Genomic DNA, 27,152 nt, shown 5'->3' with positions numbered 1-27,152 from the left:
TTGGATATACAGTACTTCCAAATTCCACTGGTGCACCTGGTTGTAAAATTTTGTCTACAAGAATAGTGTAGACGTGTTCCAATAGTACTTAACAAGTACTATTGGCAACAGCTGTATTGGTCTGTGTGAAACTTGACTGAAAGGTCTCGATCAGGAGCTCAGATAAAGCTCTGAGAGAGCAAAGCTAAGTTAGTTTTCTCTTGGTGACAGCAGAGTGCTGCTTCGGCTTGTGTTCAGCTACTAGGGAATCTATGTGTGTCTGCTTGTGTGAAGATGAGTCTAAACTGGAGGAGGTGGAGACCACCGTGTTTTCATCACTATTGCTGCAAAACATTGTTCAGTCACACTTATTTTTATTAATATCTGGCTTTAGTTTTATTGAAAAACACCCAGTAAGCAGTGTAACTGTTGAGAAAATATTTCCATGATTCTACCTGCATATTGTCCTGGTCTGTAGGTGTTTTTCCCCCCTATACACCATTTCACATGAATTAATCTATCTACAATTTTTTTGGTGGAACTGTGGACTTGTATCTTTGTCATCTTTCTCTCCATGCTAACCCTGTGCTGAACTTGTGACACAGCCAAAGTGTATCCTGCCTCTTTCCCTATTACAGCTGGGAAACGTTCCAGCCAATGCATGATACTAAACAGGTAGGGAAATGAATGACTTAACAAAAACAACCACAGGAAAAAGCCCCAATCCATCTAGATTGAGACTGTTGAAAATCACCCAGAATTTGGATGGCCTTTACAAAGATGTTCAGATAGCCGTGGGCTCCCAGTTACTTGTGATAGTGCATTAGGTTTCTCTTAAGGCTGGATTTGATGCTTTGGGGAAAAAAATAGATACATTTAAATGGATAGAGTTAGATATCATGGTAGCTGACATTGTGTAGTTTAACTTGGAATGCAAAAACACATAATCCTATAGTTAACTGTTATACTTTTAACACCTAATAAATTCCTTTAAATTATTGCACCAGCACTTTAGTGGGAAGGTGTGCTTTTGGACTGTTTTTGGAAGACCTCTCTTTAGTATCCTGCCAGATCTTTTTTGTCAGCAAAACAAACAGAAAAAAAAATGAAGGAGTCTTATAGTCCTATTTAAATTAAGAGTTTTTTGAAGAGTGGATATTTTACCTTTAGTTTTAAAAGTCATTTTTATTGCGACATGAACACAAATATTCAAGCAAAATTCTAAAATAACTAGTTGGAGAAAATTACAAAAACTATTCATTATTTGTAAAAAAAAAAAAAAAAAAAAAAAAAAAAAAATGAGAAGCCTTATTTTCAGATTTTATCACCAAAGTTGCTCATGTTGCCAAGTTCAAATGATGAAAATAAGAAGTTTATTTTACAAAATATTGCAGTACATGTGAGCCCATCCTTGAGTCCATTAGTACAAGAAGTAATTATGCAATGTACAGCTCCATTGAATGTGCTGTACATGTTTTATAGCTGTTTCTTCTTTGTTGTTTATGTCACAAGTTGCATAACACAACATGCACCATCCTCTGCCTGAGGCATTACGGTGTATTTTGTTACACTTTATAATGCAGATATAACAAGTTTTTGCTCATTTTGCTGTCGGCCTCATACACAGGAATGTTAGCTTTAAGTGACCACATGACGTACCGGTTCTGACAGCTACCCATATGGTTGAAGCATAACAAGATTTTTTATTCCGGGAATGAATGAGGTCAGAATCCTCCGCTGTCTCCAACCTCTCCACCAGGCTGACCTTCCCTGTCCAAACTCTGTATCTCACTTGCATGTCACTGGAAATGTTATCAAAGGGAATGTCTTGTTCAGTCTCTGTACTGGTTGACTTTTACACATGAAATATAAAATATGAGGAGAAATCTCACATGTGTTTGAGCTATGTGAGTGTAAGCAGGCTTGCTGATTAATTTATCACAATAGACATTTTTTTTTGCAGGCGTAGATATTGTAGTATGATTTAGCATTGCGCCTTAGGACAAATTGTCTACTTTAAAAGCAAAGATCTAATTTTGCAGTGAAAACAGATTTACACAATGTGGTACTAAAATGTCAAACGGAGGTATTAAATTTGCATAATCGTGATGCAGTTTAATACATTTATGTTAATGCAATCTTCTGAGAAGGAATTGCTTGATAATAGCAATTTAAAGTTCTCTTTTAATAATATAAGTGATTATGATGATTCTTTAACTTTCACTGTGTGTCTGCAGGGACTCTCTGCATTTATGGTTACATGAATGCCAGCGCTGCAGGCCAGATGCCGGTGATGGAGGAGCTTGTCAGTGAGAGGTAAGAATTAATCAACGTTTATGTTGTGTAATCATTGTCATTGTGATTAAGCTTCCTAAAAATGATCACGCTGCATAATGCACCACACACAAAGAAAGTTACTTATCTCCGATAACTTTTACAATATATCACAAATAGTACAAATAATTTCCCTGCTGGGATGAATAAAGTAATTCTATTCTATTCTATTCTATTCTATTCTATTCTATTCTATTCTAAATATGAATAACTACTGATCATAAAAGAGAATGTGTACAGATGGTGACAAGTTTGTTGGCTTCCTAAGTAAAACCATATTATCAAATTCAGCCATTACTGCAGTTGATAAATCTCACACAAAAATAAATAAATAAATTGAAGTTCATTTATTTAGTGAGGAAAAAAAACACTAAAGTAGTACTACATTGCGTGGCACAATACAATGTATTGTACAAATGACAAGTTCTCTAAAACATACTAGTTTTGTAATCACATTTTACTTTTTTAAAGTCTATCAAAGTTTTTTTAGAACTTCCAATCATGAGTTTATGATTTTCTATTTCCTCTGGGATATAAATTTGATGTGGCACAGAGACCCATTTCCTTTAATAACTGACCAATATTCAGGACAAGGACTTGACAAGGAGTTTAAAATGAAGCCACCCACATTGAAGAGGATATGCGGGAGATTAAAGACATCTGCAAAGATCGTGGTTAGAAAACTGCACCAAAAAATAATATTTTGATGTCACCAATTCTCCAGGAAGCCAGTAAATGATATCTCCATGCCAATCAGTTAAATTTTCTTTTAGATTTTTTCCCTCATTGAATAGAAATATTGTAATCAAATGTTAGGTTTTTCACTGAGAGTAAGCTACTGCAATTGAACATTAATAAAAATAAATCACTTCTCAATGAGAATCAATAAATTGGTCTTTGTCAGCTACATGCGTGAAATTGTCTGATATGTATTTTCATGTAGTCCATTCTTCCATAATGTTGCTATTAAACTACCATATAATAGCACGCAATATGTAAGTGGTCATGTTCTTATGTCAGCTCAGCTCAGTGACCTTAATTAACACAGATGCTGTGAGATACTATTTCTTGAGATCTAGATCTCTCTGAACTGAACATCCACACTGATGTTCACATGCTTACTGGGTGTCAAATAAAATATAAAGTACTATGCTATCGCATCTCTGTAAGATGTTATTGCAATGTGCAAAACAGCTTGTTGTATGGCATATCTGTAAAACTTTACCAGGGGCAGTTAAATCCGCATAGCTGTTGAGCACTTGTTTGTTGTTTGTTGATGGTGGGAGCTGTGTAACACATTCCTCCACACCATAAAATTCCCATTATTGTCATCCTAATGTGACCAGTCACTGACCCGTAATGGTCTGTATTCACTCTCAATGCAACTGCAAACAGGTCAAAGAGGGAGCTTTCTAGTTTTCAGCTTAAGAAACAAAACAACTCTTTAAATAGTTTCATTTGTTTACTTGCGTTCTTTATTATCAAGGAGCTTAGATGAGAAGCTTCTTCTCTAGTTGTCCTTTGCATTGAAAGAAAATCCTTTTGTTCTTGTGTTGAGAACATATACTATATAATGCTACAAGCTCAACGGGTCAGAAAAATGTGTTTAAATTCATCTTAATTCATAATAAGATATATGTGGTTTTTAAAATGTTAACATAGGCACTTATAAATGTTTTCAGTGGGAGATTCAAGTATTCATAGATATTACCTGGGGTCTGTGATCACTTACTTCTGCAAATACTGGGGCTTACTGGAACTTATATCTCATCTGCTCTTTTTCTCTTCTGAGAGCAAGTAGTAAATTTGTATAATCACTTAAGTGTTCAGTTCACTTTAAAAGCTTAGCTTGTTACTTGTTTTATTCTATTCTATTTGTTTGCAGTACTTGTCAAACAAAAACACTAAATGTTAACTGTGTTCTTTTTACTATTTAATATATGTTAAAGTGATCAAGTTTTGTTATTCATAGGGCTGCCTAAAATTAAAAATGCCTCAACTGCAGGAATTTGGGTTGTGTATTTTTATTTATTTATTTATTTTAATCCATAATCATTCATGTCCAGATCTCAGTACCATCAAAAATTGATTTTATAACCTATCCTCAATCTTTATGGACATAAACTTGTGTGCAGAAATAAAGCTGAATATGTCCTTCAGCAGTCATTTAATTTCAGCATAAAAACACAAAATAAATATATTATATGTTAAGTTATTTATTTTAGTGAGCACTTACTATCTTTGTCTTTGTGGTAAAACTGCAGCCGTTGATAGTGTAGTGTCAAGTACAGCAGTTCAGAAGTCTGCAGCTCAAAAATGAATTGGCAGTCCTGATTCCTGCTTCAGGCTTATTCTCATCTTCTTAAGGAGCGTTTGGCTCTGCTGAGGAAACAATGGGCTTTGTGGGATTTCTGCTTCACTACTCACTGCCTCTGTAGTCGTTTTCCCCCTCAGGCTTGTTGATTTCATTTGAACACAGATCACGTTAAAACTGTTGGGTGGTATTTTTTCTGCTTTGGATTGTAAAAATAGCAGTTTCCTCTGCTTGGTAAAGTTTCAAACATTTCAAGGTGCAGATGAGACATGAGAACTTTTTTTTACTAGCCACAGTTTGCCGGTATTTTTCTTACTGTTGCTTTGATACACAAAGTGATGTTGAAAAGAGAAACGGGTAGAGGGCAAAAGCGATACACATTGCTACAATACTCCAAAGGTATATTTTTGAGCATTTTATTCTAACACTTATCCCAAGTGTTATTTTATACTACGGAGCCCTCTAGGGGACAAAAAAAATTCCCCATGTCCCCTAGGGGGCTCCGTATTATACGGAGCCCCCTAGGGGAATTTTTTTTCTTTTGCGTTACCTCGCAATACTTTTGCGTTACCTCGCAAAACTTTTGCGTTACCTCGCAATACTGTACTGGTCAGTTATGCAGCATAATTGAATACTGCAAGCCTTTCTTACGGTGGGCGCCGTATTTTCTGCTTTAATATAAGGTTATGTGAGGTTTTTCCATCAATGTTAATATCTTTTTGTCAAATATCTGAAGTTTTATATCTGTCTTTAGGATAGAAAGGCGCCACAAACCTACGATATAAACAGAAACTTTCCGTAAGTAGGAAAGAAATAAAAACACATCCTAATTTGGACTATTTCTGAGTTATTATCGCGGGGTAATAAATCATCTGACAGTTTTGATTGTGTCTCTGTTGTGTTCGTAGTCTGAATGGTTTAAAGAGCTGCTTTCAGTGTCGCTCCATCTTAGCCTTAACAGACATAAACATACAGTAATAAATCGATTTTCAATCAGTTTTTTGCACCAAACAGTTTTTACTATTAACAAGTTTTTATTATTAAAAACACGACAAACTAATGATGGTAAAGGGCCGCACTGGGTTAACTCGGGGAATCTCATCTGTCCGTGTATCAATCAACTCCAAACCTCTTCTTTGTTCTGTCACAATTATCGATTTATTCCATTTTGATGATTATGCTCCAAACTTTGTAAGGACTGACCGCCCCGCTCACCGCTTCCTAATACACACAAAGCCAGTATCCTTTCCATTCATACCTGGTGACGTCACTCCCACTTCGACACACCTAAGTGCCAAAGCCGCCTGCTCCTGTCATATCAATAATTACTTATTTCATTCATATGGCTCTTACAGAGCCTCAGTGAAAACTTGTTTATTATTATTAACTGTTTGGTGCAAAACACTGATTTAAAATCGATTTTTTTTACTGCGTGTTTATGTCTGTTAGGCTAAGATGGAGCGGCACTGAAAGCAGCTCTTTAAACCATTCAGACTACGAACACAACAGAGACACAATCAAAGCTGTCAGATGACTTATTACCCGCGATAATAACTCAGAAATAGTCCAAATTAGGTTGTATTTTTTATTTCTTTCCTACTTACGGAAAGTTTCTGTTTATATCGTAGGTTTGTGGTGCCTTTCTATCCTAAAGAAAGATATAAAACTTCAGATATTTCACAAAAAGATTCTAACATTCACGGAAAAACCTCACATAACCTTATATTAAAGCATAAAGTACGGCGCCCACCGTAAGAAAGGCTTACAGTATTCAATTATGCTGCATAACTGACCAGTACAGTATTGCGAGGTAACGCAAAAGTTTTGCGAGGTAACGCAAAAGTATTGCGAGGTAACGCAAAAGGTTTTGCGAGGTAACGCAAAAGTATTGCGAGGGAACGCAAAAGTATTGCGAGGTAACGCAAAAGAAAAAAAAATTCCCCATGTCCGGCTCCGTAATTTTATATTCAAATGTGAAATTATACTCTCATATCATATTAAAACAGTAAATAATGTTTTCATACTGAATGCAGTTTTAAGGTATTCATTATTTTCAAATATATGTTGTTGGGCTATGACCAGCTTTGGTTACTACCCTTTCCCTGCTTTACCAGGAAGATGACAATCCCTGACAAACATGGAAGTTAAATTTTTCATGCATGTAGTTTGAGGAGTACAAACATTCAAATGACCACAACTTCAAATATTTTAGGATTTCCTTATATAAGACATAATAAAACCAGACCTTCAAAATGTATGTCTGTCTGACACTGGATTCTTCAGTAGCATATGAGGAAATTGAGTGACTTGAACCAGCAGGAGTGACTTATTGTTTACTTTCATCTCAGTTGGTCCATTTTCCATCATATATGCATATTAGTTACATTTTCCCATTTGTCCTTCATATTAATTAAAAATGAAAAACAAAATGATACTCATTCTTCCTGAAAACTGAAAATCCTTTCAATTTTGTTAATTTGGTTAGCTTTAAGAATAATGTGATGGATACACTGAAGTGTATGTATTAATGAAAACTGTGTTTGAGGAAATGTTTGTGTCCTTTAGTCTGGTGGCATCTGAATAATAAATGTAGGAGTGATACCACACTGGTGTTAGTTTAATTTTATGGAAATCCTGCTATTGCCTTTAAGAAACCATGACAGACAGTTTTGTCACAAATGCAGAAGCACATATATAGCACTGCAATGCACTAATAATTTATTATTTTATCATTAAAAAAACATTTACAGTGCAGTTATTTTTGTGTTGTGGAAGTTCATCCCTCAGAAATTTCAAGTTTGGTTCATACAAAGTATAGCTGAATAATTTATGTTCACAATTTCTAAGCCTAATTCTGAGCTAAACTCACATCCCTGACATAAACCATTCAGGTTTATTAATTTTTCACAAAATAAACTATTCTAAAACCCCTGGTAACTGTTAGCAAACGCTATTACCAAACCTCCAAGTGCAGAGCTGGGCATGTTTATTGGCACCATTGGTAAAGATGTTTAGTGAAAAAGCAGGAAGTGGTCTCTTCTTGCTAGGGTATTTTTTTCACATTGAACATTTTAGAAAAATCTAGTTTTTTTTTCATTTAAATGCATTTATTCAGTGGATAAAGAAGTTTTTGCCTATTGTCTTCTGTTCTCTCCTATTTATAGTATGCAATCCTTTCTCAATAGAGCTGCTACTAATCAGAATTGCTTTCATTCTATCACCTATGTGTTTGCATTCAGTGTCTGAGACAATATTTCCTCAAAATCAACCATCTTATTTTATTTCATAAGTTGCAATTTTTTACATACCACAAATCAAAATGTAAACAAATATTTGCACTTTATTGTATTAAAAGCAACACCTTCAGTATGGCAAAAATAATAATTTTGCATTTTACTATGAATGAAAAACCTGGATATGAAGAATGACACATATCATAAGTAACTTTCAAATGGCCACATTTTCAGACATCATTGTAAAGCTTAGAAACCAGATATCTAGGATGTGCTAGTAACTTCATTCTTGTTCCTGATTCCTTCATGGCTGGACACATGTACTGTATATGCATCAATTATTAACACAGTAATTATTGAGAGAGAACATATTCATTATTTATGTAGTTTGTAGTTTTAAAGTTTGACATTTGCTGTATTAGTAACTCTGTGATTAAGTGATGAAAACAAACTTGTCCATTAAAACTGGAACACCACTCAGCCCTGGGGTTAAAGGTCAGAGAGCTGACTACATCTTGTGATACCACTCTTCTGCTTTATGCACAAAGCGCAGAGTAAAATTTTCCATTGCAACACAGACCAAAAAATCTGAAAGTCTCCGTTACGTAAAATATTGTCACTCTTGTACAACAAATCGCTGTGGTTTACCCAAAGATTCTATCACTTTACAGCAGCTTTTCACACTCAAACAGAACTAGATTTAGTTACAGTACCAGAAGCTTTGCTGAGCTTTTCAATTTAAAACACAGCCTTGTTAAGTTAAATAATGGCATAAATGCTCAAGGTTACTTATTATTGATCTCCCCAAAACACATTTGTGCACAGCACGGTTTCCTTTTAGCATATAAAAGTCAGTAACTACTCACAAAATTATTTGTTTTTTCAGTTTAGCTTTAGTTGCAGCATCATTGAGTTTACATCTAAATACAAAGAGTCTATATTAAATTTTGCATTCAAAATAAGAGATCTAACAAGAACATTTACATATTTTTTGCCATCAAAGTTTCATTAATATTTAATTACCCAAAATAGCTTACAACGCAAAACATGAATCTGATGTTTATGAAACGACACACCTGAGCTTGTTAAGTAGGTGAAAATATATATTTTTCATGTCTCATATTTTTTAAACACTGTTTATGATCACAGTCTCTTGTCACCTTTAATTCACAAGTACATTGCATACATAGGTAGAAGTGCAAATTATACAGCCCTGCTGAGTGGGGGGAAAAAAAATCATGCATTAGTTATTGATGATCCAAAATTTGCATAATATACACTTTAATAGGAGAGGTGCAGCATTTCTTCTCAGTTGTCTCATTATTCAAATGTCATCTATTGCTGGTTAAACCTGTATATCCTAGCTTCTGTTTTATAGCAAAACAAAATTAGATTTATTGAAGTTCATAACATCATTCAGAATCCAAATTGCACCGACACAGGTGTTAAAGCTGATTACCAATGGAAATCACAGAGGTTGTTACTCAGACTCATTGTTTCTGTTAAGGCAGTAGGATGGTGGAAAAAAGAAAACAATTCTTGGATGTTTTATTCATAGCAGAATATAACATGATCAAAACCCTAATTTGGAAGATACTTCAAGCTCCTTACCTACAGATAGTAGGGGGAAACTTGATTTATATGTTATTTAGGTGAAAATAGAACTGTTTGTATGCACTGATGATCAGTGCAGAGTCTGATATAAAAAAATGGAAGCTGTAAATGTCAGTCCAACATCTGGAAAGTCACACAGCACAAAGAGTTGATGCCTCTGCGGGAGAAATGATGACACAGCTGCCTGTTTTAAAGAAGTCCATGACACGCATTACGTAAGATTAGCTGCAGATTGTAAGTGTAGAGAGATTCATTGCTACTTTCAAGAGGAGCTTATTCACCCACCTCTTACTGTGGGTTTTATGATTTTGACTGCTGATTAGACACATATGAATGCGCTTAAGTTGCCAAAGCCAGTGGTGTAACAAATTAGTTTTTATGTTTTACATGCAGCAGTGTTGAATTTGCTGTGGTGGTTGTGGCTGCGTTAGAGCCCATTTTTTCATGGGCAGAGTAGGTTCAAATAAAGACAAATTGCTGCTGTGCGTTTTAGATCAGGAATGTGTGATTAATTTCAGATGCGTATCTATCACTGTATGAACTAAATCATTCTGATGGTACATTTGCTAATAAATTCTGAATGTAATTTTCTATAAGCTGCTAGTATCAGCAATAAATGCATCTGAACAATAAATTGCCTGTTATTCTGACATCTGACACCATACACTACCTATGATTAGCTATGCTCTGAATACTGATTCTCCAGAAAGACAATAAAAATAAAAAATATGCAAGTTTTTGTATTTTACTGTGGGTATCTTTGGTTCTGACAAAAACTATTTAGATCAACAAAAATATATATCTTAGATATAAAAAGAAAAATTTAAATATGCAATAGAATAAAAACACTCACACCTCCAGTTCTAAAGAAAAGAAAATCATAGATTAAGTTCAAGGCCTCTTATTTCACCTGAAACTAAATCCTTCTTATGTGCAGATTATCTTCTACATTTTTATGAAGATATTTTAAAGTGGTTGGACCACTTTGACTGTATGATATGTAGGTCAGTTGTTTTATAAACAGAGACACTTTACCTTTGACTTCAGGAAATAAATACAGAAAAGTTGACCTATTTAACACTATGAAACACTTCTAATGCTTCTAGGACACTAACATCTGTGTTAATTGTGTGGTATTTAGTACAGTAAAACTCCATCCAACAGGCTGGATATCTTATTAGCACTCTAAATGCATTACAATACGAACTAAAATACTGACAAATTATAAAACATACTTTTGTGATATTATTAATGGATAAACGTACAACCTTAGCTTAAAGGTCAATACTTTGTTAAAGACTTGTTTCTGTGCTTTATTTTTACAATGAACTGACATTGACAGGCACACAACTATGCTACTGTAGCAACACAGACAGCATGACTGGTTTTCATATTAAAACCTAGGTTTTTAAAACAAATGTATGTTTGATTTTAGATTTTATGTTGAAAATCATTTGCATAGGGATGTAGTTTTTCCCAGAGTAGTTTAATTGTGACTCCTCAACACTCCTCTGTTTTGCACAGGTTATCTCAGCAGAAGTTAATGTTCTCTAATCTAAATTTCATATTCTGTCAGTCTTGCTTGAGTCTTGATTTCATTTCAGCTTATCTTTGAGTGCATTGATAAACTGAAAAAAAAATGTTTTCAGCAGAACTCATATTATTGGTTCTAGTATTAGAAACAGCACTCTTACCTTTGACAGGAGTTTTTGGAAGCATTTTTTTTCCTTTCAATAGCTGTTCTCTACAGCTGACTATAGATTTCTGTTAGGCTATATGGCTGAAAAATAACATTTTTTGAGTGTGTACTCAAAGTAAAAGTAGACAAATATATGCTACTCACTCAGCAGATTCTAGCATAGAGGTTGAAAGAGCTGCTCTTTTGTTTTTGGGCCATGCTGTTGGTTTTGGATCTCCTTTTCTAGCTGCAATTTAAGGAAACACAGTTTCTTGGCATCCTCCTGCCCCTTGATGCCCCATAGGGTTTGTCTGCAGTCTTCTTCTCCTCCCAATCCACCTTCATCCATCTTTGTCTTGATGAGATTTATTGGAATAGATCATCCCTTCTGGATTAGTTCTCAAATTTATCCATTGTAATTCCTTTCTTTCTGGGAAACTGCATTAGACTCAGATTAAACCCTATTTGCAGTTTGCTCAACAGTGGGGGTTTTTCTGTGGAGGGGCTGGATTTGCTGAGACATCTGTAAGATGTGATGTGGCACTGTGAAAGACATAATGATGACTAAAGAAAAGTAGTTGTCTTTGTAGATATTAAAACTAGTGCAGAGCAGGAAGTCACACTGAGTGCCCAGTGACATACAAAACCAGATTCAGCTCAGGTGCTCATCCACCCTGCAGCTGCAGTTCTTGGTGTGGGATGGTTTGATTTACTTTTCTTCTTCTCACCACATTTGATATGTTTCTGGAAGTTATTTTTAAACTTTTGACTGCATGCTTCATTGTAGTTGTTTTACCTAACATTTAATCCAGCCTAAATGTTGTTTCCAGCCTCAAAGATCCAGTAGTTTTTATTCATAAGTGGCTTCAGGACATTTGAGAAAGGATCCAAGGGTTTCAGTAAAGAAACTGATGCACTATCCGGTTTAAAAATCCTATATATGCATAGTTAAATTCCTATCTACATATTGAGAAGAAAGTAATTTATAAAAACACCAATCTTTTTTTACACATTGTACAACTGGAATAAACCAAAATGTACACTAAGACTCATTTAATGCTTCTAGTAGCTACAAGTTTTTGGCATGAATCTGAGGAATCTATGCCCTCCTCTTTACCCCTCATCTGTGAGATGTTTGAGGAGTGTCTTGTATGTAAAGCCAATTTCAAGTCACCTGACAGCACCTCAAAGTGATCAAGATCTGGACTCTGACTTGGTCCCGGAATTTCAATTTCTTACATCTTGGCCAGTCCTCCTTGGATTTACTGCTATAATTTTTGTAATCAGGAATGATGCATGCAATCACGTTTTCATGATGGCAAATTTAAAGTATGGCAACTAAAACAGGAGGCGACTCACTGGAACAGGCAAACCTTCAGAAAACCTGACCTGCTAATCAAGACTGTTAAAATGAAACAAAAAGCAAGTGTATAAATGTGTGTAAATATAGTGAAGTTGGATACCTAAGCACTGAATGTGCTGCTGTGATTCAATGATGTCTGTCAAAAAAAACAAACATATTTATATATAGGCTGCACAGTGGCGCAGTTGGTAGCACTGTTGCCTTGCAGCAAGAAGGTCCTGGGTTCGATTCCCGGCCGGGGTCTTTCTGCATGGAGTTTGCATGTTCTCCCTGTGCATGCGTGGGTTCTCTCCGGGTACTCCGGCTTCCTCCCACAGTCCAAAAACATGACTGTTAGGTTAATTGGTCTATCTAAATTCTCCCTAGGGGTGTGTGTGTGTGTGAATGGTTGTTTGTCCTGTATGTCTTTGTGTTGCCCTGCGACAGACTGGCGACCTGTCCAGGGTGTACCCCGCCTCCCGCCTGGAACGTAGCTGGAGATGGGCACCAGCAACCCTCCCGACCCCATTAGGGACAAAGGGTGAACAGAAAATGGATGGATGGATGGATATTTATATACAATTCCAAACCTTCTAATTACTGTATTATATAGACGATACAACATCCAGCAATGCCCCGCAGGTTCTCACATAAAATCTTTGCATTTTCCTGTAAGATGCATTCATCATCCATCAGCTCAAACAACACATGGATTCTTCACTGATTTTCTCTCTGTACATTCAATTATTGTAGATTTGCATCAATTTGTTGAACCTCCATTTGTGCTATTTAGTGTCTCTGCTTCCATCTACAGACTGAGGAGGCAACATTGTGCAGTGTCACTTTCATTCACAGACTCTAATTCATTCAGCAGCTGCTTACGTAAACTCAATAAGAAATCCTCCATACATGTAAAAAGCTTTGGTGCCTTTTGAGGCTGAGCATGCACATGCAGAAGAAAAAAACAAACAAAAAACAAGCAAACAGGAGGCAGTAGCTTTCATTCAGCTAAGGTTAGATCAGATCTGTGGAGCGAAGCATGCTAAACTCTCCAGTGACAAAACTGAAATCTGTCAAGCCAGCAGATCTGTTATCCTCCCTAAACAGGGGAGAGCCTGCAGGAGGTGCAGAGTGTGTCTGGATACTTTCGGTCTGAGCGCTTCATTATACACTGTTGCAACCGGTTTCCATTCATGCCTGACAAGGTGATTTATCCCACCTGTCACTGATAGTAATTCCAGGCACATGCAGCTTCAGGCACCAGTTTTCTCCTCCTCTTCAGAGAGCAGCATGAAGCTTTAAAAAAATCTCTCTTAGGCCATTCACTCACACATCCCATCTCTTGGCATCCTCTACAGAATGTTATGGTGATGTGGGTGTATTTACCTATGCAGGCCAGTATGTGATAAATTTGCAGGCATAGTTCAAAATTAATAGAATAGAAAATAATTCACAATAACATTTGTATTATATTTAACTTTATAAAAACTTTTATTGCTTTCATAAACTGCAAAAGCTGTTGTGTTTTTTACCAACTTCTTACCTCAACTTTTTTCCCGCTTTCAATTATTTTCTGTCTACGTTTAGCAACAAGAGTTGAGTCACCCTTTGTTTGAAAATGCTGCTAAACTTAGCCGAGTTCAATGAATGCATGTGCAGAGGGCTGCTTTTATGAAAAGTGGCTGGATGTTTGTGATTTTAATTTTGACAAATTATAAGACTTTGTCAAAATGCATTATTAATAAAGGACAAACACTTGACCCAAAATTAATAAAAATAAAAAAACAAAACAAAACATCTGCTTCAAGTGCCTAGGCTGACAGGATTTGTACTGTCCTTGAATTGTTGTGGACCACATGAAACTATTCACAGGACTGAAAATGTTCTTTAGGCGAGACTAACCATCCTCGATCTACCTCAAAACATAAGCTTGTTTCCAAATGCCTTTTTAGGACTTTTTCGTGAAATGCTTTAGGTCCTCTGGACTTGATAAAGCGTTGTACAAACACAGACCATTTACCATAATCCATAGTAAAGTGACTTGGTTTTTAGTATTTTATTTTCTTAAGGTTTTTATTTCAATAATGAAGACTGGTAGCAAAATCTTCTAATATGAATAAGAATTTCTTTATGGTGATGTTGATTGATCATGTTGCTGTTCATTGATCACAATATAGCTGTTATTTGTGCCATGTTTGTTGTAACACCCAGTCGATACTATTTACAGTCTTGTTGGTTTGTGCAGCTCCTGCTCAGTACAAAACATTCTGCATATTTTCTGGAGTATAAATCACTATTTTTTTCCATATGCAGCTGTGAGGAAAGCTAATCGTGGGCTGAAAGCTAGAGGGCCACAGCTGTAGGAACGAGTCCACATTTGGGTACATAAAAAAGTGTTCTGACAATCTGTACTACTTTGTCAATTTTTTTTTACCAAAGTGTATCTAGATAGCTATATCTATCTGTGGGTGCTACCTTTCCAAACTTTGAGAACACTGGTTTGGCTTGTGAACAGAGCATGTAACTTGTCCACACCCGGGTAACTGCCAAGGAAGTGAATGTAAATCATTTTGTTCAACTCAAGCGCCTCTCTATCATCTCAGATTTATGCTGCATTTGTCTCCTCTCTGCTATGCACTTCATCGGTAGAGGTGTTCCTTACTACCCTGATTTAGAGCTTGAACATTGGTATATCAGATCAATCTGTGAGCTTGTTGAAAAGCAGGTAACTGAACACGTCACTGGGTCATATAATTTACACGGACAAATAATGCAACTTATTCTTAATTGTGACCTGAAGTGTTTTTTTTTTGCCCACTTCATAAAACAATTTTTGACTAGTTCAACTTGAACTACGTTGTAACTTGTAGCTCGGAAAATACAGTAAGTAGTAGTACAGTAGACGCTGATGTTTTCTTTTATTTTATCTGTTACAGATATCAGAAGATAGATGTGAAAACTGCTTTTCCATCTTGAAAATACTCTGAATAGACATGATGAACAAAGAGAAGTGAAAACTGGCAAATATTCCAAATATGAATGTGTTGTACCTGACAATGTTGCACATCATATTAGCAGAGCACAAGTGATTTATTGCAATCTGTCATAACCAAATAAGCACTTAAATAAAATGTGGTCTGTTTATCCGAGTAAGACATTCACCAAGTTGTTACAATTGGCAAACGTGCAAATTACTCTTTTGAATGTAATTTCATTTTTGAAAAAAGACAAAGTCATATCTCAGGCTAAAATAGTTCATCCAAGTAAAAAGGGTCTGATAATGCATTTCAGATATTTTATGCATGAATCAGAGGACAGTTATCTGTATTTAATCAACAAACACAGATGTAGATAATTAGTTTCTGCTGGGCAAGATTTGCATCTTTATCTGCTTGTATTTTGTACTGCCTGCCTTGTGAATCTGAGGCAAAAATTAAGCACTTTGTGCAAAAAGGATTAAAAAATTGCAGAAAAAATAGCCTCATAATTTTCCATATTAGCATCTTATTAAGTAGCAGTGGTAATACTTCTGAGACACTGGAAGAGTTGACCGTGATAAAAGAAGTTTATACTTCAGCTTCCTATTTTTTCATTTAAGAGAAGTTATAAAAAAAGATTAGCTGGTAATGTTATAAACCTGTTTAAAAAATAATTATTGCAATAAGCACATTTCTGATTTCATGTTTTACAAATTAACAAAATTGCATTAAAAGATTGACATACTTGCAACAATTTATAACTGTTATTTAAAGCAACAGCTTAAAAACAACATATTTCTTTCTGTGAGCCGAAAGAAATAACTGACCTGAAGTTATGACATTTCTTTTTCCATTGCTGACATTTGCTAATGTTAGCCTCTAAGCCCCTGCAGCCTCAAGGTGCCCTGCTCCCTTGCTGATCTCACTTAGTATTTTACAATCTAGACTATTTCCAAATGAAAAGTAGTTTCCTAATGAACAGGATTTTATTAGTTTAGAAATGGCATTAAATGGCCCTTCTTCACATTACGCATTCCAGAAGTAGTGGTAGTTTTTCCTATTTTGTGTGTCTGTTTTAAATGGACAAGAACCATTGTACTGTGCAGGAACGTTGTGAAAAGGTCAGTTTTAAATGTTAAATGCATGACTGTAAAAAATAGTTCCTCTAGACTGTTGGTATCTAACTCCAAAATAAGCATAAGCAAAAAGTAATGAAAAACCTTACCTATGAAAAAACTTAAACATTTTTACCAAGATCAAACAACATCAACATGAACCAGAACCTTTTTGTTTCAACCGTGTTATACCCATCAGCTTCCTGAAAATCAGTAATCCAACCTAAATAAAGACATGGTAGAAATATAGTTCTGAGAAAACAAGAATAACATTCTTTGCAATTATCCCTTTTTATTTTAAATTGTTGGAATTTGTAAAGTATGTGTTTATATAAATATTATAATTAATTTGATTATTGGTCAAGCATGAATTAGGCGATTACTAAAGCTCATTATGAGCCCCATTAAGTGGGAAGGACTCAGGTTTTGCCAGATAACTCTTCAAACTAATGACTGAACTCCACAGATACTGATGCAGCAATAAAACATACTCATTTTTATATAAAATATCAACGCACACTTTTCCTTTGTGTTGCCGTGTCCTAATTATTCACAGATTGCAAACTGTCTTTCTTCATTTTTGCTCATAATAATCAAATATGACAGGTCTAAATGAGGATGTTTGTTTTTGCCTCTAATTTGTCATTTTACCATTCTGGGATCCATTATCCTCATGTGCAAGACAGGTTTTGGGCTACCAAAGCAGCGTTTTGGTCTGGCGAAAGGTGCACACTCCAATCTTTTTCCTGACGGCCGTCTGTTCTTTAATGTGGTGAAAAGTCAGCTTTACTGCTGCTGAGTAGGTGGAAACCTGCACCTTGGGTTTTCAGGATGGATCAGGCTGCACTATGAAGCTCTGAACTGATCCAAATTTCTCAGTGAGAAGTAAAAATGAATTATTTCTGATGCAAACATGAGCAGATCCTTGCAACGCAGTTCCTTTTATAAACATTATAAATCTGTGAACATTACTGTAGTGTGGACACTTGGAAATTCCCTACACAATAAAAAACAAGAAAGATGATGCTCGAGTACATCGCTTAATATTAAAATAATTATTAATCCACCTCAGCAGTTATTTTTAAAATTACGATTTTGACATTAGAAAATATTATTATTTTTTAGTAGAGTGGTGGAGACTCAGTTGTGCCTTATTAATGGACTAAGTATGCCAGCAGATTAAAAATGAATTTTTTTGCTAATTTGTAGTCCACCCTTTTTATCTGTGTTTGTACAGTCACCCTGTTTGCCATAGTTCGCTTGGGGAAAGTATTAAGTTATGGAAAGAAAAGCTAAAACAGTCCAAAACCTGGTGGTTTGCATGATCTAAAATTTTCATGGAAAAGACAAATGTTGACAACATGATGTAAATTATTTGACTGAAAATAGAAAAGCAATAGTCATTCTTAAAACTCCCAAAAATATGAAGTACTTTATATTTTTTTGTAGCTTTATTTATGAAAGCTACTCAACACGTAGCTTTCCAACTAAGGTTTTTGTATGAATTACCCTAATATGAATGATGGATGGTGAGTGTTCTTTATGATTCTTGCAATTAATGACAATTTTAGTAGCCTTATTATTAGTGCTGAACAGAAACAGCACTCCATATGCTCCACTCAGAAAGATAGATTTAAGTCCTTTACTGTCATTTTGTAGCAACTCTAAATTAAGCAGTACTATAGGAAATTGTAAGTTTTTAAGCTTCACCTCCGGTGTAATAAAACCCAACTATGCCATTATACTGGTATCACGCTCATGTATAATTGCATAGTATTGCACTATCTTGTTAAGAAACAGTAAAAAAAATGCTTACAAGTTCAAAGTATAAGTCAGTGCGAGCCACTCGGAGCTCATCAACCTCCAGCCATGACTGTGCTGTATACTTCTGCCTCTGAGGACATGTCAAAACAATCAGTGAAAGACTGGGAGTTTTCTTTTCAGATTTTGCTACCCCATTTTATTAAAATTTCCTCTTTTCCCGCTAAAAATATTGTTGGTTAAATACTGAAAATATTAATTTAGTTTTTCTTTTAAATAAAGGTAATGAAACTGAAAAATCACACTTTTATTTCAGTCTATAGACATACAGTATGTGCATGTGGCATGTTTCTTTATTTTCTGTTTTACTCAAAACCGATACATCTTTGGCACATTTTTCTTCCATCATCGGTGTAAGTTGCATTTATTGAATCAAAAGTTACTTTGAACTATGTTATAATTAGGAAACAAATATAAAAATACAGAATTATTCGAAATTTGCTTATCAGTCAAAAAAGCCAAAAATTGCCATTGGCCACGTCATCCCTTACTGGTGCGTCTTTAATTGATGAACATTCAATCTTTAGCTTAAAGTTGACTGAAATATTTTTTCTATTTCCCTACAACAGCAATCTCTTTATATGCAGAGAATATTTTCAGCCCCTCACTGATTTGAAAGCTTACACTGTGTATTGATTATGTACCTTCATTAATCATCATCTCTACTGCAGAGTTTGCTGTGGTTTATTGCTGACTGAGCTATAGGTTGATATGATCAGTGGCTTGCGATGAAAGAGATGGATAAATTATGCCAAAAGCAGCTGGTACATCGACCTTGTGGTTAAACATTTGTTTGTCAATAAAGGCCACTAATGCTGCAGCAGCTTTCTTTTGTTATAGGCTGCCTACTGTTCCGCTGACATAAAATTATTTTGATATAAGGTTTAAACTGGTGCATCATGCAGACATTGCTTAAAAATATATTTTACCTGACATTTACAGACTCATTGTGTATTTTGATTCGATTACATGAAGAAATCATAATAACATAATTTGACTGGCATAGGGCACTTGTTATTGTGTTGGATCTCTACGATTTATTTTCTTAAAAATATTTTAGACCTGTTTCATTGATTCATATAACAGTGAATAAATTAATTACACGGAAGTTTAATGTAACAAAATGTCCAAAAGTTAAAGGAGAGTACATACTTTTGCTTGGCACTATGAATGTGTTTGAGGCTTGACTGTGGCTTAATTAACAAAAGTACATTTGTTCCAATACAGTGGGCAGATTTGGTTTGTATGCACTCCGGCCCCTACAGGTTCACCATGAGAGGGATGAGAAGTTCACACTTTGCTTTTGTGGCTTAGCAGCAGGAATGCATGCTCTCTGTAGGTGGTGCAGCTGCTTTCATTGATTATTGGGACAAAACTGGGTTGTTGCACGCTGAGAGTAAACGCATCGTGTCTGTGATGTGTGCAGATCCCCAAAATTCACCTATTCCCCCAGATCTTTAAAAGCACTGTGATAGTGACTCAGCCTATAAGCACACATGCCTTTTTGTTGCCTAACAGTGAATAAAAAGAAAGTTATCACCGTATATTATGTAGGAAAGAAAAAAATATATAAACTAAAAGTTTGTGTTCCTGACGATGCAGCGTGTCCGCATTAGTAGTTAAAGGAAAGCAACTTACAGACCTTAAAGAAATAGATTAAAATATGTTGTAATACAACACATGTAACATAAGTTTACAGGACAAACTATAACATTGATAACATTAATGGCATTAATGTTATTGTCCACAATAAAAAGCTTGGGTTTTTCATATTTATTTAAATGGAAAACAGAATGTTTCTTTGTCAATAGCTGCATTTCCATTGACCGTAAAACTGCTCAATTTGGAATTATGAAAAATATATTTGAAACAAGACAATTTTGAAAAAATCTTGGGTTTTTGCAATAGGATGAGGTGGATTTTCGGCCGTATCGAAATTTGTGTATTTCGAAAAACTGTAATGGAAACACACACCTCATATCAGCAACGCATTTTTGTTCACATAATTACATCTCGCTGAATATTTTTTCTTTCCAACCTTTTTCAATTTTTGGAAATCAAACTTAGTGTTGTGTCCATTTTATCACTTTATAACAACTTTTTTACTCATTGTTACATCAGTCTTATTTTTATTTTGATCATTTTACCTGTGTAAAAAAGCCTTGTTGGAATAACATATATTGCTCTAAAGAAATAATTATTAGTCAGCATGTGGATGTCTCTGAATATAAAAGAACCGAGGTGTACATGGTGTGAAGGCTTTAAATGAACTGTGAAGAATGAAGAAGAGATTTTATCATTACCTTGAGCCTGTTTTATTTCCCTTGAATGTGCATAACTGCCTCACAGATTTATTCTTTTGCGCTATACATTTTCTCCACCCTCTGTGTCTTTGTCATTGTACCTATTGTTTTTTTCTTGCCATTCATTGGTCCACCTTTCTTTCTATCCCTTTCTTTCTTATGTCAATTAATTTTTGTCTTCAGCTATTTTTAATTTTCAGAGCTCTGATTGCAGAAAATTAATTATTTTATATGCCCTTAATATTGCACTTCACTCAGACTTTAAAATCGTTAACAGATGTTCATCTCCAGGCAGATGACTGCGCTGCCACACATCAGTCTCCCAACCCCCCTACAACATAAACAGCTCTAACAGGAAAGAGATCAACATGAAATAGAGAGGTCACTGTTGCAGTGTGGGCTTCATTCTTTATAATGTCTCGTCAGTGCAGCAGATTAGTAGAGCTCAGATGTTGTAGTATATAGTTTATTATCATCTAATCCACAAGTTTCTCCTGGAAGTTTATTTTAAAGTATTTATGGCTAGATGTTCTGTTCTCTTTTAACATTCTTAAAACATTTAAAACTGCAGCCAAAATTGGAAAGGCTCCCCTCAGCATGATGATGTCGCCACTAACTTGTTTGTAGGCATAAAAAATTCAGGTTTCATTTCATGTGACCAATGCGCCTTCCTCCACATGTCTGATGTGACTCCTGTATGGTTTGAGGAAAACTGCAAACAGGAATTCTCATGGTTTTCTTTTAACAATTTGTTTAATTTCCTCGTTATTCTTCTATAAAGGGTGAATGTATGGATTAACTGAATAGGGACACTGTAGCTTGAATAGTGCTCGTGGCTGTTTTTCTGAAAATGCTGCCCTTACCCAGCTGTGGCTTGTGTGGAGCTTAGAGTTTGTCCCAGGAGGAAGGTGGCTAACACCTGGAATAGGCTACGTGTGCATTTCAGTTTATGTAGCGTACTGGTCTATTTCAACTTGATGCTTTGACAGTTTTGACAAAACCAACATCAAAGAGATTTTCTGGACTTTTTATTTACTATGCAGCACGTATATTTTATCGTTGCAGTGACCTTTCCTAGAATGACCTGTGTGTACATATTCTGCAAATCAGGCGCTGAGAAACTTTAATTACAAGGTTTTCGGTGTGAGCAAGTGCAGGTGTGTTGTTGACCATCATTTACCTTGGTCAAAACATGTTGCCTAGCAACCCAGACAGGCATTTGACTATAACCAACAGCACCACATTTTTTTCCCACAGTAGAGATCGAGGGAGTTTCTTAAATCCCCAAATTTATCACTGAACTAATAGGGAAAAAAATCTATTTGATTTCAAATCATGTTTGACTGCAAATAATGTTTCTTTGTTTATCTGACTTTTAAACATATGATTGATGGAAAGCAAAACTGGGTTTTGATTCTCGGTTCTAATAAAAACAGACTGAAGTGCCATCAGTAAAGGAAAATAGAAATTCTGCTACTTTATCAAATACATTGAACATGAAAAAAAAAATAATTATTATTTTACCTTTATTCTATAGTCTTTCTCTTCAGTGTCATTAGCGAGGCAAAGAAGACAAGTCAGGTGTAGGACATTATTTTTTTCCAAAGAAAAAAAAAATTCAATTTCTTTCTGGAAAGAAGTCATTAGGTAATTAAAGCAAGTATTGGAAGGGAAAAGATTGCACCGTCATGGACTGAATGAGTTAATTCCAGCTCTGCATCAAACCTGAGATCTGGCCCCAGGTGCAAACAATTTTCAGAATTTCCCTGCCGTATTAAAAGGCAATGCCAGCATCAGGAAGAAGCCAGTGAATGACTGATAATTAAAGGAAAATGGATGCTCTAGCAGAGAAACCGATGTAAAGTAATTGGATGAAACCGAACTTGTATTGAGCTGTCTGAAGATTGTTTCCTAGACTTTGGGATGTGTGTGTGTTGGAAGCTGCCAGAAGAATGCTTAGTGCCTTCAGGGAAATTGGTATGAAGATAATTAGGCGAAAATGACTCACAGCGTTTCTTATTCCATGTTAGCTAACAATCCTTGCAGTGTTAAGTCACTAATTTGAGTTTAAATCGCGCAGTGAATTGGTCAGTGAGTGTTAGAAAGAAGAATAAGGTGTTGCTGATTGTTTCCCTTCTGTATTTTAAGTCTGACTAACAATTATTTGTCTTGTATGCATGTTTTTAGGTTTTTTGAGATGCATTACATACCTTATATTTTTGTAGCTATTTTTTTCCCTTTATGAAAAGACAAATAAGAACAAGGCTCAGTGCACCATATACCTAGACAGTTGAGATTAACAGTCCAACATAAAATGAATATGTATATGTACATATCTGCCTATATATGCAATGTCAACTTAATCTTGACAAATCAAGAGTTTTATTCACTATGACCGAAATGCTTTTATTGCTGCAGTTTATCTATCTCCTGTTCCATTCTGCCATCATCTACAAATGTAACACCAAAGTAATTGAGTCTCTTTTCTTGTGGCAGAGACTGACTTGGAAGGAGCAGGTAATCTTTTTAGACTAGGAACCATTGCCTCAAAGAAAACATTTTTCACAGAGAACTTCACACGCTAATGCTACGCAGTCAAAATGTTGTGGCTAACAGTTACCAGGAAAAAAAACAACAAAAAAAACACATGAACCACAAAAAAAGCAAAGATGATACTCTGGATTTTCAAATGAGGGAATTTTGCCTTGAGATCCTGTTCACCACAAACCGGATCAGTTGCACCAGAAATAAGCTTGACTTTGTACAAGAAGACACAAAATTGTTAATTCCGATGACTTCACATTGAAAACAAGTCTAAATGGCTTTTTGTTCAATAAAGTAACAAAGCACACAGAGAGAGGGGTCAAAAAATTATTTTGTTTCTCAGAAAATCACTTCCTCTGCTGTTAGGTTAAACCTTGCCTGTCAGACTGGACATGACTCTGTAGAAATGGGAACTTACTCAAACGTTGTTCAAGTTTTTTAGGCTCAGACCACACTCTATGGTTACAGCTTACATTTTTTTAAATGTTTCAAATTCTCATAAAAGCTCAAGCTTTAAAAGATGTTCTAACTACCGTTATTATTTAGAGCTCTGCTTGCATTTAAGGTAAAAGAACACCAGGGCTGGTGCTTCTCTTTCAGTAAGAATAGCAAAAGAATGGCCTGCAATTTTAAGATACTCTCAGGTCAACCATAATTACCAACCATAATTGTAATGAGTCCTTTAAGTGATAATGATAATAGAATAATTAACAAAATGGAGCAACAAAATAAACGGTGCTCACAGTATAATAGAGTGTCAGCTCTCTTTAAGCTGTAAACCCAAGAGTAATCAGATTGCAAATATTACAGTTCTTACTTAAAATTTCAGTGTGTTTCATTGTGTATCCTTAACATTTATAATCATTGATTTGTTTTCAAAAATATTTTCAGTTTGGTCATTTGGCTGACTTTTGCTGTGAGATATTTCCTCATAAGAAAAAGTTTGCTATATTATAATGTTGCAAGCTAATGATCAGTCGATAATCAGGCTGTGGATGTAAAGTCACTGGCATCCCTGCTGTTGCTATGGTTTTCCACAGTTTAATTTGACTCAGCTTCAGATTTAGACCCTGGAAGAACCTGACTGAGCGTTCTGGTGAATTTTAGCAAGACGCCTTGAAGCCAATCAGCTAAAAGAGGCATATCCACCTCAATGTTTAAGCAACGAGAGCTCTCGTCACGGATCTGACAGTTGATTAAAACTCAGTCCAATCACCTGAGATGTGACTTTGATGTATGAGGGCTGACTTCGTAAAATCTGCGCCTTCACCAGAACTGAATAAGTGAGTTGAAATTTGCATAATGCAGAACTGGTAAAAAATAAAAAAAAATCTAATCTCACATGGAGATGCATGGAAGAATGGGACTAATAAACAGGCTTATATTGGACATGACTACAAACTCCACTTTTATCAGTTGTTGGTGCTTTCTCTGTCAGTTTATATTGTGAGCCATGGTTTACATTTGTGACCTGCTGACATGGAAGAGTTAATAATCAAAATGCATACGCCTTTGTGATATACTCTTACGTTGCTCCTGTTTTGTCACTGTCGAGGTTTGAGTGACATGCAACAGTGCATCATAATGGCTTTGACAGGCAGATGGCTTGTGTGCTGTTGTGGCTGACTGATTGCAGTTGGTTGATTGCGATTGCACCACTTTAGTAAACGTTACATCTCCAGATCATCTGATGCAGGTGCTGTTTGCCTCATTTTCAGTTTCTCAAAATGACTTTTTTTCTCTATTTTCTTGATTATGTGATTTTCCACAAACTGCTTAACTGTGCATTTCTGGATAAAAAAAATTGTACATTTGTATTCAGGTGCCTGAAATTGATCCAAAGCCATTTTCTTCAGTATTGCAATAAAATACTTTGACAGTAAACTTTGTGAAACACATGAGACACATTTGAAGTATAGACTTATCTTTTGGACAAGAAAATGCAAGCACCATGTGCTTGCTCATGTGTTTCATACCATGTTGTCAGCTCTCTCCTGCACAGCCACATGCTGTGAAACTCCTGTCAGAGGGGAGGTAAAGATAACAAAACATAATTGGAGCAAAACTCAAGTTTGACCTGCCATGTCAGGATCTAAAAACTGAAGTAAACTTTTGCTGCAAGTTGTGCGCTCTGAAAGGGTCTGTCACAGCAAAGAAAATAATCTGCTGGGATAGAAAAAACACAGCCCACTTATTGGGGAAATTTTAAGACCAAAAGGGAACCTTCATCATGAGTAAAACATCTAGTCAAACCAGACAAGACCGGCTGAAAACATATCTAATTTGTATTGCCAAATGTCGAAGATGGTGTGTTTTTTCTATGTAGTCATCTCAGCTTGACATCTTTTATAGTGTTTATTTTCCTGTCTTGTTCAGTGATAGAAATAATCTCTTTCTGGAGCCCAGAGTGTTTAGATGATTACAGCTGTGCAAAAGCACTTAACTTATAACACAGTGGCAGAAGATTTTGTAGATATGTGGGTTAGTTCAGCTATAAAGTGCTTCACTGACTGCATTTTCGATAATTATTGTAAGATTCTTTTGTTCATAGCATAGATGTCAATTTTAGTAACTAGATGTCAAATTCAGAGACTCTAAAACTCCATTAAAGTCCAAGCCTCCGTCCAGGCATCGTTAGATTTTAGAATGAGCATACGCTAGCTTGTTAAAAGGCTCTGCACTCTGATGGTTTTACTTTTGTGAAAAAAAGAGATCCTTTGTCGACTTAGTCACCTGCATCCACAATTCAGTTTTACTCCAAAGCTCTCAAACATAATTAATTCTCCTTTTTGGCTTCAACTTTCCTTCCATTATGGTTTTAGGCAGCAGGAGTCTGTTGTGCCCTTGTCTGCTACGCCAACACATTTTCCCTGTTTCTGTTGACGATAAACAGTATTTGATACCAGTTTGAACAATACCCATGGTCTCTGGTGTTCGTCTGCACAATGGAGCACTTGTCTTTGCCTGCTGAGAGAGAACGCCAATGGACAGACAGCTGTTGTTTGCAATTAGGGAGTCCCACTGAGGCCTTCAAAATATTTTTTTCTGTTAAATTTAACTGTAAAATTTGAAGGCTTTCTACACATATGTAATGCGTTGGGAATGAGCATCCGTGAAAAAGCAAGCAAACTGAAAAAAGTCAGAGTTTGGCAGAGGAGAAGACTAGTATTTCATTTAAATAAAAACAACAAATGATTCTTATAGTTTTCTTTGATGAAGAGTTATTTTTGTTGTTTGAACTTAATAAGGATTAAATGAAGTTATCCTCTTACTCAACTTCAATGAGATGAAAATTTATTTTTCATTGCACAGCTGTAATCATCTAAACCCTCTGGGCTACAGAAAGAGATTATTTCTATGACTGAACAGGACACTAAGGAAGATAATAAATAAAAAAGAAACATCTGCATTTAAGATAAAATCCTGACTGGCTGTCATTTTGGCATTCTAACAGAATATATCTACCTACAAATAAATATATGAAGATAAAACTGAAGATTTGAAATTTGTTTTGTTAACTATTTCCCATTCATTTTCTGTTGGAAAATTAACAGAGCAGAATTAATTTGTTGTGGCGAGTTCAAGAGAGGACATCAGTGCACATTCAGGTCAGGGTACACAAACAAAAGTATCTTCATATAAAGAAAAAGTATTATAAGTTGTCAGACTTCAACGAAACAGAAAATGGGAGATAATCTAGACGGCTTTGAATAATCAAGATGAATGAAAACCTGGAAAACATTGCAGCAAATATGCTGCATTCCATTAAAGCATAAAGATTTTCATTGTGACAAAAAAGTAATATATAAACTATTTAAATATTCTAAACAAATGGCCCTCATGTGTTTTGTTTTAAACTGTTCTTTTGTTGTTGTTTATTTAAATACTTATGTATAG

General features: G+C 35.4%; 1 protein-coding gene across 3 annotated transcripts in view; it reads left to right on the top strand.

Moving 5' to 3' along the window:
• htr4 (5-hydroxytryptamine receptor 4) overlaps window positions 1-27,152 on the top strand; it is a 139,145-nt gene that overhangs the window by 45,095 nt on the left and 66,898 nt on the right. For all 3 annotated transcript variants that reach the window (XM_032555749.1, XM_032555747.1, XM_032555748.1), the window contains one exon: window positions 2,217-2,295. In XM_032555749.1, coding sequence (XP_032411640.1) covers window positions 2,240-2,295 — 56 coding nt within the window. In that variant the 5' untranslated portion in view covers window positions 2,217-2,239. The remainder of the gene's footprint in view (window positions 1-2,216; window positions 2,296-27,152) is intronic.

This window comes from Xiphophorus hellerii, chromosome 23, assembly GCF_003331165.1.
Source record: "Xiphophorus hellerii strain 12219 chromosome 23, Xiphophorus_hellerii-4.1, whole genome shotgun sequence".
NCBI classification, from domain to species: Eukaryota; Metazoa; Chordata; class Actinopteri; order Cyprinodontiformes; family Poeciliidae; genus Xiphophorus; species Xiphophorus hellerii.
This window is presented reverse-complemented; position numbering and strand designations above follow the sequence as displayed.